The 12,908-nt window shown below is 43.4% G+C and overlaps 1 protein-coding gene across 1 annotated transcript in view; it reads left to right on the top strand.

The window, feature by feature from the left end:
- PEPD (peptidase D) overlaps window positions 1-12,908 on the top strand; it is a 254,950-nt gene that overhangs the window by 179,475 nt on the left and 62,567 nt on the right. Inside the window, exon 11 of the mRNA XM_075940101.2 lies at window positions 5,104-5,181. Within this exon, the coding sequence (XP_075796216.1) occupies window positions 5,104-5,181 (78 nt within the window). The remainder of the gene's footprint in view (window positions 1-5,103; window positions 5,182-12,908) is intronic.

The raw sequence follows: 12,908 nt of genomic DNA, 5'->3' as shown, positions 1-12,908 counted from the left end.
CCACTTCTATTCTGGGCAAGACAGGCAGGACTCGTCCAGGCGCAAAGGCCGGAATCACTGGCAGTGCAAGCCTTACTCCATCTCAGACCAGACCTAGAGTCTGGGAGGCCAAACAACCTCAAGCTCCAACCCAACTTTTGAGGGTGTGCCTGAGGGCAGAGCACCAGTTCGCAAGCCAGATCCTTTCCCCTATGACAACCACTTGTCCCAACTGTGCTTGGGCTCAGATTATTTCAGACTGCTGGGTCCTGAGCATGGTGAAGGCAGGTTATTCTACCCAGTTCCACTCCCTCTTGCCCTCTCTTCTCTCTTCCCGCCCCTCTTCAGGGACCCTTCTCACAAGCACCTTTTCATGCAGGAGGTGCACGGGCTCCTCACACTAGGTGGTATAGAGGAGATCCCCAGGGAGTTCAGGGCCTTAACTCCCAGTATTTCTTTATTCCCAAGGCCAAAGGTGGGCTCAGGCCCATATTGGACCTGTGGAACCTCAGGGCCTTTATAGGAGGCTCAAGTTTTGAATGGTCTCCCTGTCTGCCTACTCTTCCAGAATCTGGGGGGCTGGAACACCAGCCTTTGCTTGAAGAATCCATACTTTCATATCTCTCTTTTCCCAGATCACATGCTATTTCTCAGGTTTGTGGTCAAGGAACTATCACTGTCAGTTCACTGCGTTCCCGTGTGGCCTCTCCATGACCCCTCAGGTATTCATAAAATGCATGGCAGTCATCGTGGCCTTCCTCAGGAAGTGCAGGGTGCATGTCCACTCATATCTGGATGACTGCCTTAGCAGGTGCAGGTCCAAGGAATAGGTTCTGGCCAGGGCTGTCTTCACGGACCCAGGTTTCCTCCTGAATGAACCCAAGTCCACCCTGGTTCCAACCCATAGGCTTCCTACCCGAGGGCCGCTTTTGGGCCTCATCCACTCCCTTCAGCAGCTCCCTACTACCATGGCACGGACCTGCATGTGACTTAGGTCACATGGCAGCCTGCATCTATGTAGTTCAGCATGCCAGTCTGTGACTACACCTGCTACAGTCATGGTTAACAGAGGTCTACAGGCCCAGCAGACACTCCATTGACAGACTGGTAACCCTCCCAACCCATCTGCTACAATCCCAGTCCTTGTGGATGTAGCCTCATGTGGCACAAGCCAGAGTGCCCATTTACCAGCCAAAGCCCACACACTTCCTTAGCATGGACACTTGGGAAGGGGGGTACACCTAGCCATGCTCAGGAATCAGGTGGTCTGAAGCAGAGCTCTCCCTTCACATCAGTGTCAGGGAGCTGTGGGCAGTGCGACTAGTGTGCCAGGTGTTCATACTCCAGCTGCAGGACCAGTGTGTCTCGGTACTTACAGATAATACTGCACTGATGTTCTATAGAAACAAACAGGGTGGTGCTTGTTCCTCTCCCCTGTGCCAAGAAGCCCTGCTCCGATTGGACTTTTGCATATCCCATCACATCTACCTGTATGCTTTGTATGTATCCGGGGTGCAAAAAAAAAAGTTACTTACCTTTCATAACTGTTGTTCCTCGAGATGAGTTGCTCATGTGCATTCCAAATCCCACTCACCTACCCTTTGTCGGACAAATAGGGCAAGAAGGAATGGAAAGGGTGAGGACTTGGCAGTATCCTATATACTGCACCTTAAAGGTGCCATGCCAGAGGGCTTCACTGTGTACTACTAAGGGAAAAATTCTCTGAAATGAGACTGGAATGAACATGAACAAATAATATCAAAGGACAAAAATTACAAAGGGTAGGTAATCATTTTTATAGTGAAATGCACCAGATAAAAGCCCATGAAGTGATTATTAATGCTGTATTCTGAGCAGGCGTTTATTAATGTACAGTAAATAAGGTCACATATTGAGCAATGAGGATAAAACAAAATATTGAATACAGGCAGTCCCCGAGTTACACGGATCCGACTTATGTCGGATCCGCAGTTACGAACGGGGCATTTCTCGCCCCGGAGCACGGGAGCGGCGGGACGCCCAGATGCGCTGCGGTCCGCCGCCCCCGTCCTCCGGGGCGAGAAAAGCTGCTCCCCGTCTCCCTGGTCTGCAGGGAGACGGGGAGCAAAGCCTTGGAGCACGCCCGCAGCGGGACAGCCCAAGCGCGCCTGGGCTGTCCCGCTGCGGGCGTGCTCGAAGGCTTTGCTCCCCGTCTCCCTGCAGACCAGGGAGACGGGGAGCAAAGCCGCGGAGCACGCCCGCAGGGGGACAGCCTAAGCGCGCCTGGGCTGTCCCGCTGCGGGTCTGACCAGCAGACCAGGGAGATGGGGAGCAAAGCCTCGGAGCACGCCAGCAGTGGGACAGCCGCGGCGCTCCTGGACTGTCCCGCTGCCCGCGTGCTCTGCGGACCAGGGAGACGGAGCAAAGCTGTGGAGGACTTGGGCGGTCCCGCCACCCCCGTCTCCCTGGTCTGCTGGGGAGGGGTGCAGCTAGTGTCCCCCCCAGCAGACCAGGCTTTTCTTGCCTACCCCTGGGGTAGAGCAGATGGGGGCTGCCGGGTTGGTCCCGCAGCGCCGCTCCGGACCAACCCGGCAGCACCCCAGCTGCTCTATCCCAGTTGCTCTGCCCCAGGCATCCTGATTCAGCCGCTGCTGGTCAGCACCCCAGCTGCTCTGCCCCAGGCGTCCCCAAGTCAGCCGCTGCTGAAACTGACCAGCGGCTGACTACAGGAAGCCCGAGGCAGAGTTGCTCTGCCCCAGGCTTCCTGGAGTCAGCCGCTGATCAGTTTCAGCAGCAGCTGACTTGGGGACGCCTGGGTTTCTTAAGTTGAATCTGTATGTAAGTTAGAACTGGCGTCCAGATTCAGCCGCGGTTGAAACTGATCAGTTTCAGCAGGGGCTGATGCCAGTTCCGACTTACATACAGATTCAACTTAAGAACAAACCTACAGTCCCTATCTTGTACGTAACCCAGGGACTGCCTGTAGTTTCTCATGAAGTTTCTTTGTAATCAATGAGGTGAAGATCCTGAGGAGGGAAAAATAGTGTATGATCATGTAAGTAAAGACAATCATGCAGTAGGAGGCCAAATTAAAGTTGCATGAGCAACCTTAATTCTGGCATTTCTTAACTTTTGAGCGCTTGACACTGTAACCTTGTAATGTTCTTAGAACATTTGACAGTTCCTTTCCTCATTAAAGCAATTCTACAACACTCAGGTTTTTTATCATGCTGCCCCATTACATGATGGTACGTATAATATGAAAATCCTTATCAATCAAAAAATTTAATCAAAAATTTAAACAGGGCCAAGATGTTTACACAGCATGAATGCAAAACTCGTACATGCAGTTACTATGAATGCGCACACACTTTTGTTAATTTCATGGACAAACAATCAGTTACATATCTAACTGGACATTTATGTGCACAGTTACTAAATAGGCATTTATGGTAAAAGCTCTTTGAAAATAATGCATACATATTTTCATTTCTCTGACTGCACGTATACAGCTCTAAATATCAGGCCTCAAAAGTATTTCAGAAGGATACTTTTATCCCCGATGTGACTCCATTGAATTCACCAGAGATAACTAGGATGAATTTCACCAAAGATGCTAAGTCACTTCTTGACCAGAATTGAGAGAATCCTATTTAAACCAGCAAGGTTTTGATAGAATGTTAGTCACATATTGACATCTGAAGTTGAGAGGTGAGACAGGTGCTACCAGTATATCTTTTCTGACACATGTATTTCTGGCTATAAAATCCTTCTTTAAGACTCTGTGAAGTAAAAAATGAGAGTATTCCTATCTGAGAATAGCAAAATGGAAATCAGTAGAGCTTGAGATCTCTCTTATCTTTTAACTCAGTATTCGATAGACTTAGAGGTATAACAGTAGACTAGACACAACAAGATGCTGTTACCAAAAAAAAAATGGATTGTGGAGTTTTCAGAAATGTGGAACAAAGGCCTGTGCTTCTCTGTGCTTCCGCCATGATTTAGAAGTTTACTTAGTCTGGTTTCTAAGAATAAAAAAAAAAAGTGTTTACAGCAAAAGGCTAACTTTCCTTTTTTACTCCACAAATAAGTAAATATGTCAGTTCTTATGCTTAGTATCATGGCTGACATCTTACACTGTGGGAATATTCCCCTAACAATATGGAACACGTTAATTTCCTGTAGGTGCGTACCTAACCATAGTACAGGTAAGATGGAACAGCTCACTTGGACAGCTAAATTTTTTCCAGCCCCAGGGGGCCCTAAGGAGTTATTAAACATCCCAGATCTTACTCAAGTGTACAGCTCTAATACCAGTTTTATATCATGGTAACATTAACCTTGAACAGAGAAACTTCTTATTTTAAAAATTAAGGAAATTCCGGAAGGAAGTAGATAGATATTAAATGAAAATTACTTTTAAGTTATTACATATATACCACTGTAGCATACCTGGAGCTATACCACTCAATATGTTCCCTCAGACAAAAAACGTATATTCTACAGCATATGTTTTCAGCTATGCCCAATATCTTCTGTGCTTAGCTGAGAGGGACACAAAGCACACAAAGGCAGCTATGACACTGTAACCAGTTTTATGCCAGTCTCAACAGGTTGCAGTGGCGTAGCGAGGAGGGGATTGGAGGAGCAGTTGCCCCCAGGCGCCATGCTAGGGGGACACCAATTTAGTCCCCTTCCACTCCCCCATCATCCCTCGGCTCAACTCCTCTGCCCACCGGCAGTGGCTGGAGCCTCCTTTCTGCCCCAAGCCCGTCCTTCCACCATCTTCGCCAGCAGATTAGTACATGCCGGGGCATGACCCCAAACTGGAGGGGTGAAGGGGGGGAAGACACGGAACAAGCTTCCCCCCCTACTCCCAAGTTGGAGTACTGTGCACCATGTTCGGAGTCAGCTGTGCACCATGTTCGGAGTCCTGCCACACGTGCGGGGGTGGGGGCGCAAATTTTGCCTTTGCCCACAGGCGCATAACGCCCTCGCTACGCCTCTGACTGGGTACATGATATTGAACCTTAAATACCCTTATGGCATTTAAAGAAAACTATTTCACCCTTTACAGTTTTCTTTATCCTTGTGTCTTTAATTGTTTTGTCTGTTAACTATGTGTATTTTATTTGTTAATGGCAGTGGCAACAACTCCTCTGTTTTGCACTATGGACATGCTGGAGCCCCAAATGACAAGACTATTGATGATGGAGACTTGTGGTAAGTTAAAGGATTTTTGTAGTGTTATTTCTTATATACCTCTCAAAAGAAACATTGCATCTGAGTTCTGTTAGTCATAATTAGAGCAGTGGAAAGATGGCCACCTAAGGATTAGGGTCCATATTTTTTAAACATGTTGCACAACTTTGTGTGACTTGGCTTTTTGGGTGCCAAACTTGATCTGTTTGTCTCTTTTTCTTCAGGTGTTCTGGGTACCTGTGTCCCCAGTTAGTGGGTGGTTTGGGGAGGAAGGACCCAGATTTCAAACACTTAGTTTCAGGGTTTTGATTTAGACATTATAGAGATGAATGTCAATAGCAAAATCTAGGTCCAGGTTTGTATTTGGAACTTCAAAAGAGATGCTTGAATCTGGGGTTTTAGTTCAGGTCCATATCTGTTATTTTTGTGATTGTTAGTTAAATAATTACATGTGAATATTAACTTGATCTCTGTAATGTGGTACATGTATGTATATTTTAGTAATGACATTGTAGCTGAAACTGTGCAAATATAGCCATTATTGAGTTAAACTGATGTCAAATAATGTCTATGAGTTTATAAAAAGCAGAAGATATAGTGCATGATATAAATGAAAAGCAGCTTTTGTATTTTTCCTTTCAAGATCTAGGTTGGGGGTTACATTCATAGAAAAAGAAGTCCACCTAATTAACTTTAGGGGAAATAATCATAGACGTTAAAGATCGAAAACATCTAGTAGATTATCTAGTCCATTTCCGTATAATTCCAGGATTGCTCCCTATAGCATATTCAAAAGGAATGGGGTGTATATTTTCACATTTGTTTGCAAAGGTATAGAAAGCATATTAATAAACTCAAAAATCTATTAAGGAAAACTAGGAGACTGCTCACTATGCTTGCCAACCCAAAAGCGGCCAGAGAACCTGATGATGTCATTCTGTCACTCAACAGGAAAAAAAAATTATATATAGAAAGAGAAAATGTATTATATAACACACAGATATTCCTCTTTAGCTAATATCACAGGCACATTAGAAAATGCAGCAGTATGAAACAGGTGGATAAAGTCTTTATTAACAGGGTGCAAACATTTTAAAATGATTATTTTTGTGTCTATTATTCTTGTCTGAATAGTCTGCTGAAAGCCATCCAGTGTTCTGCTCTGTTCTGGTTTGTCTCCATTTTATATTAAAGTGTATGGTACACTATAAGAAGTTTATCATATCATAGTGACTAATAGGTAAGATATATGAACATGATACAGTAGTGGCTAATAAATTATACCAAGGTTACCAAATGTCAGCATGCAGCATTCAGAGAATCCATAAAGTGATTACTGAAGGAACAAGAATTGTTCTCATAATATATATTATAATGTATTTATAATTTAACTAAAAGTGTTTTTAAAGAGGGGAGGAAATATTAAGTGACTTTTTAGGCCAATCTTATAAATAGAGCCCACTTATTTATGATCTAAAGCCTTGAACATCCTCTATGGCTGTGTGCTGGACTGTGAAAAGACTTTCCTAGGGCCTGATCCAGCAGTCCATTTAACTCTGTGAAAAGACTTTCATACACTTCAGTGGACTTGGGATCAGTTTCCTAGTGAACAAGAAAGAGTCCAAGGAGGAGATTTTTAAAAGTGTCTAAGCAATTTATGAACTTTAGAGCTACTGACTTGCAGTGGCACTTTGGGTCTTAAGAGCCTGTCACTTTTTAAAGTGAGACTTAGGCACACTTCTGTGAGTGTTAACTCATATCACGCATCCTTTGTAGCAGCCTCAGTGGAGCAAGGATTAGCATTTATCCTCAACAAAAAACAGGAATGGTTTAATAGGTGATGAGCTTTCGTGGGCCAGACCCACTTCCTCAGATCAAATAGTGGAAGAAAATTGTCACAACCATATATACCAAAGGATACAATTTAAAAAAATGCACACATATAAAAAGGTCAAATCAAATTTCAGAACAGAAAGGGGTTGGGGGGGGGGAAGAGGGGAAGGTAAATGTCTGTGAGCTAATGATATTAGAGGTTATAATTGGGGAAGCTATGTTTGTAATGGGTGAGATAATTAGCGTCTTTATTCAAATTTGAGTGTAAAGTGTCAAATTTAAGCATGAATGACAGTTCAGAGGATTCTCTTTGAAGTGAAGTCTTAAAAGGTCTTTGAAGCAGGATGCAGGTAATCAAGTCATTGAGACAATGTCCTTTCTGGTTGAAATGGCAAGAAACTGTTTTTTCTTTGTGATCCTGTGTGATATCTGTTTTGTGGGCATTGATCCTTTGGCGAAGTGTCTGAGACGTTTGTCCAATGTACATAGCGGACGGACACTTTCGGCACATGATTGCATAAATTATATTTCTGGATGTGCAGGAATATGTGTTCTTGATCTTATAACTCACTTGGTTGGGTCCAATAATGGTATCAGCAGAGTGAATATGTGGACAAAGCTGGCAATGGGGTTTGTTGCAAGGGAAGGTACCAGGGTTGGTATTAGTGTGGTATGTCCTGTGGTTGTTGGTAAGAATCATCTTGAGGTTAGATGGTTGTCTATAAGAGACTATGGGTCTGTCTCCCAGAGCCTCTCGGAGTTTAGTATCCTGTTCCAGTATAGGCTGTAGTTTATTGATAATGTGTTGGACAGGTTTAAGTTGGGGGCTGTAGGTGATGACAAGTGGTGTTCTATTGTTGGTTTTCTTGGGTCTGTCTTGAAGTAGTTGGTTTCTAGGTATTCGTCTGGCTCTTTCAATTTGCTTTTTTATTTCTCTGGGTGGGTAGTTGAGGTTTATAAATGCTTGGTAGAGATCCTGAAGTTTCTGGTCTCTGTCAGTGGGATTAGAGAAGATGCAGTTGTATCGAAGGGCTTGGCTATAGATGATGGATTTGTATGGTGTGTTCTTTAGCCTCAGGTATTCTCTCACCAGAGTGATTCTGCAAAATGTTTGTTTAAAATAAGTAAAGTTGGTTGGTTTTAGCTTCTGTATGCTAGCTAAACCTGGCTTCAACTCAACTTTTTTAGCTCATTTTTATCTGGCCATATTCTCACGTAAACAGAAGGCCGGGCTGCAACTTAACTAGCAAAATCTAGCTACAAATAAGAAAAGTTTATATCAGGCTTTCCTAATATATGTTAACCATTTTTTATAGTTCAGACAAAACTCAAAGATGGGTTGAGACTTACTGTTGGCCCAGTGATAGTGTTCTTGCTCTATATTGTACCTGCTGTGTGACTAGAGCACTGTTTCTCAATGTGGTTGACGGACCCATTCCGAGAGAGCTGCTACCAGACCACTCTGGTTTATTTACTTACCAGCTCTGCAGCCACAGATTCTTGCAGCTCCTGGGCTGCTGCTTCCTGCAACTCCCCTTGGCTGCAAATGGCAAACCGCAGCTAATGGGTGCCGCAAGGCTCCATGGTTGCAGAGCGTGTAAGTAAACAAACCGGAGCAGCCTGGTAGCAGATTTCTCAGAGTGGATCCACGGACCACTTTGAGAAACACTGGACTAGAGAATTTCAGTCTCTAGTGATGGCAGGCTGTGCTTTTGTTATCTCTGTACTGTTTAATCTATTTTAATGTGGAAAAGAAGTAACAGAATACTGGCATGACAGTCTGATCCTTTTCGTAGTCAAGGTATGAAATTTAATAACATTGTGTAAGAATATTTTTAAACTTTCTCTGTTTTGTAGGCAGCACTTTGAAACCACTTGAGCTACCTTGCTGTAGCATAGTACAGCACATTTAGGCAACTGGAAACTTCAGAGTATTTTTCTCTAGATATTCTATCAAATTTCTAAGTTTTCATCTTGAAATACTCATTTGTTTAGGCATTAATGAGCAACACATTTAGTAACAGCTCTTATTTTGTTATAAATTGTCACATTGAAAATTCTATATATTCTAATCATGAAACTCCTACATATTGTTACATGTAAATATTTTTATTTTAACAAACCTATAAATTCTGCTGTTTGACTTCCCATCATTTTTTATGGCTACTGGGAGCCCTCTGTTGGAAAAGATTGGAAAATCCTGTAGTACAACAGAGAAGATTAAGAGGAACAATTGGATCTCTCTTTCCCGTTAGATGCTGATAGATTATTTCTTCTTCTCCCAGTATATTAATACATAACTTATTAAATGAATCATACAAGATCTAAAGTAAGATTTCGGTAGGAAAAGTATGATTTATATGAAATATTTTTCAATTGAATTATATCTGTGTTTCCCTAGAAATCATTGTATTCTCTTGATACAAGTAGAATTCTGCATGTGTTATAAATATGTTCTATCATCTTAAATAGTAAACAGTATATTGTAATCAATGTTCAAGTCAGCAAACCATCTGGATGCGGTAAAACCTGAATTTGGAAGAAATAATTTATTTGTGATGCAACTTTTTTCTATAGAACATCCCACTTATTCCTTTTTGTACTCTTCCTTTTCAAAATGTGGCCAGTTTAGAATTCCCTAATTTGCAATACCAAGCTATGAAAATTAATCTACTTTTAATGTGATTGTGGGTTCTGTAAGAAATCAATGAAGAATTGATTCAGATCTCCAATAATACATCAAAATTGATCAGTATGCAAAGCCTGGGCTAGAAGATTTCCATGCAGACAAGGGCTATATTATATAGTGGAGACACCTACTGAGCACTCCCTTATGGCCAAGTGTGGCTTTTCTGTGGCCTACCTTGGTTTTATCCCTCAATAAAATTTCTTAAAGAGCCTGGTCAATGAGATGCCAAACACTCTGCTTTACAACACTATATCTCCCTTTAATAAAGCCTTCTGAAAGGAATACTTGTACATTGGTTCAGAAGCTTTTACCGCAAAGCCTAGATAAAACTTGAAAGTTCCCTAAAGTCTCTAGATTCCAGCACCAGCTTCCTCTGCTATAAAGCCTCGAGCTTCTCCATTGCTTAGTGGGCTCTCCTCTTTGTTTCTTCTGCTTGTTCAGGATCTCTCCTAAGCCTCCATACCTGGAGAGCTTTTTCCTAATTCATGTTCCCTTGGGAGGTCTCCTCCTCTGGATCTACTTTTTTCCTCAGGAGCCCTTGTCTAACTGAGACCTTTATCTTTTAATGGTGCCCAAGTACCTTAACTGCCTCCCCGTTACTCTGTGAGTTAACTAAACCCTGGGTGGCCTCATTACCACTTGTGGAGCCTGTCAAGAGAAAACCTGGGCCCATGACCCATTCAAAGGGCCGCTACCTCTGATGGGCTGTAAAAAGGATTCCTGAATCTCTGATAGTTAACAGGCCTATGTTTTCAGGTGTCCCAGACCTTTTAAGAACAGTAGAAGCTTAGCACAAAGCATATGAAATGTGATACACTGAAATCAATGTACTATATGTATTAAGATAATCTATGTACTTTATAGACCAATGCACAATTCATTTATAACTCAATGCATTTAATTAACTGAAAATATCACTATTAAAGTAAACCAGTGTTCCATATACAAGTTAATATGTTTTAAATTAACATCCACATAGTGAACAAGTAAATCAATATAGTCAACAATAAAGCTGTTTTCATAAAGCAAATATGTATTATTCATGCAGTCAAAAAAGGTCATGCAAATGAACCAATATGCTTGCTACACATGTTGATCACAATCCTACATGCAGTAGTTTAATTTGAAATTGCATTTAAACAAAATCTTTAAACTTGAAAATACTATCAGGTCAATGTAATGCAAATGCAACCTGCTCTGATAACACAAGTCAATTAAAACCAAAATACTGATTTTTTTTTTTTTGTCAACTTAAACCCACAACAGCATGGATAGAAAATGAATTTGTTTGAAACTTGCTACATTATGCTGAGGTATAGCAGCAATTTATTTGTTGTAAGATAACCACTGTTCCTAGAGCCATGCTATAGCTATAATGTTACAAGTTAAAGAGAGCAGATGTTGGGGCCAAAAAAACTGACAGTCCACTGGTCTCCTGAGCCAGTTCTAGCAATGATGCCATGTGAGATACAGAGCCACAGGAGAGTTATGGGACAAGGGGGAGACTGGTAACAGAAAGAGGACTAGAGTGTAGTGGAGGGACGGTGAGAAAGGATACTTTGAAGGAGTGAGGGGCATTTGTAAAACAATGCAGTGTCATAATATAAGAACATGACATCCTTTGTGTCCTTTTGGCATAGGGCAGTTGAACTAGATGGAGTCTGACTCCCACTTTGCCTTCTTGGGAGCATCATACAAGATGTCAGTTTTCTACATAGGGCTCCTCTCCCCCTTCATTGTCCTCAAAACATCCCCTCTCCTCTTCTGTTCTAATTTAGGAAGTAGATGGACATCTGGCTTCACGAGTGATGCTAAATCTAAACATTTGATAACATTTTTAAGAATTGATTTATATATTCTTGCTTGCAGAATTCTAAAGATAATCACAGAGTCTACTTAGCTGCTTTAGTTTTTGAAAAAAGTATTGGGAAGTGCTACACTATGTTTTGTGTAGAGGGCTACTATCTCGTCACACTTCTTTGCTGCTGTCTTTGATATACAGGCAGTCCCCGAGTTACGCGGATCCGACTTATGTCGGATCCGCAGTTACGAACGGGGCACTTCCTCTCCCTGGTCTCCAGCAGACCAGGGAGAGGAAGCAAAGCGGCGGAACGCGCGGCCAGCTGACAGCCCAGACGCGTCTGGGCTGTGAGCTGGCCGCGCGTTCCGCCGCTCTGCTCTGCTCTGCTCTGCTCCCCCTCCCCCTGGTCTGCAGACCTGGGGGACGGGGAGCAGAGCAGAGCAAAGCCGCAGAGCCTGAGAGCAGCAGGATAGCCACGGCGCATCTGGGCTGTCCCACTGCCCGCGTGTTCCGCCGCTTTGCTCCCCGTCCTCCTGGTCTGCAGACCAGGGGGACGGGGAGCAAAGCAGAGCAAAGCCACGGAGCCCGAGGGCAGCAGGATAGCCACGGCGCGTATGGGCTGTCCCGCTGCCCCCGTGCTCCGCGGCTTTGCTCCGGACGCCTGTGGTACAGCAGCTGGGGCGCTGCCGGTTGGTCCCGTAGCGCCGCTCTGGGCGCCACTGGACCAACCCAGCAGCACCCCAGCTGCTCTGCCCCAGGTGTCCCCAAGTCAGCAGCTGCTGAAAATGACCAGTGGCTGACTACAGGAAGCCCCTGCCCCGGGCTTCCTGGAATCAGCCGCTGATCAGTTTCAGCAGCAGCTGACTTGGGGATGCCTGGGGTTCTTAAGTTGAATCTGTATGTAAGTCAGAACTGGCGTCCAGATTCAGCCACTGTTGAAACTGATCAGTTTCAGCAGCGGCTGAATCTGGACGCCAGTTCCGACTTACATACAGATTCAACTTAAGAACAAACCTACAGTCCCTATCTTGTACGTAACCCGGGGACTGCCTGTACTACATACACAGAGTGATGGGAGCATGAGCTGTAATAGCAGGGATAAAGGAGAAACAAGACCAAATTGGGGAGGAGAGGCAAAATCAAATCAGTATCTTAGTTGTCTGTATGCTAATGAGAAAAGTAGGAAGAACTCAAAATGCTAGTAAATAAACACAACTATGATATAGTTGGCATTACAGACACTTGGTAGGATAATATGCATAGCTAGAATACTGGTATAGAAAGGTACAGCTTGCTCACAAAGGACAGGGAGGGAAAACGGGAGGAGGTATATATTTAAAACATATATTATACATATATTAAAAACATATATATTCTTGGACTGAGATTGAGATGGACATAGAAGACAGACTTGCGAATCTCTGT

The sequence above is a fragment of the Pelodiscus sinensis genome, chromosome 12 (genome assembly GCF_052426305.1).
Source record: "Pelodiscus sinensis isolate ZL-2025 chromosome 12, ASM5242630v1, whole genome shotgun sequence".
Classification (NCBI taxonomy): Eukaryota; Metazoa; Chordata; order Testudines; family Trionychidae; genus Pelodiscus; species Pelodiscus sinensis.
Note: the sequence above shows the minus strand (reverse complement) of the source record. Positions and strands in the feature narration are given on the sequence as shown.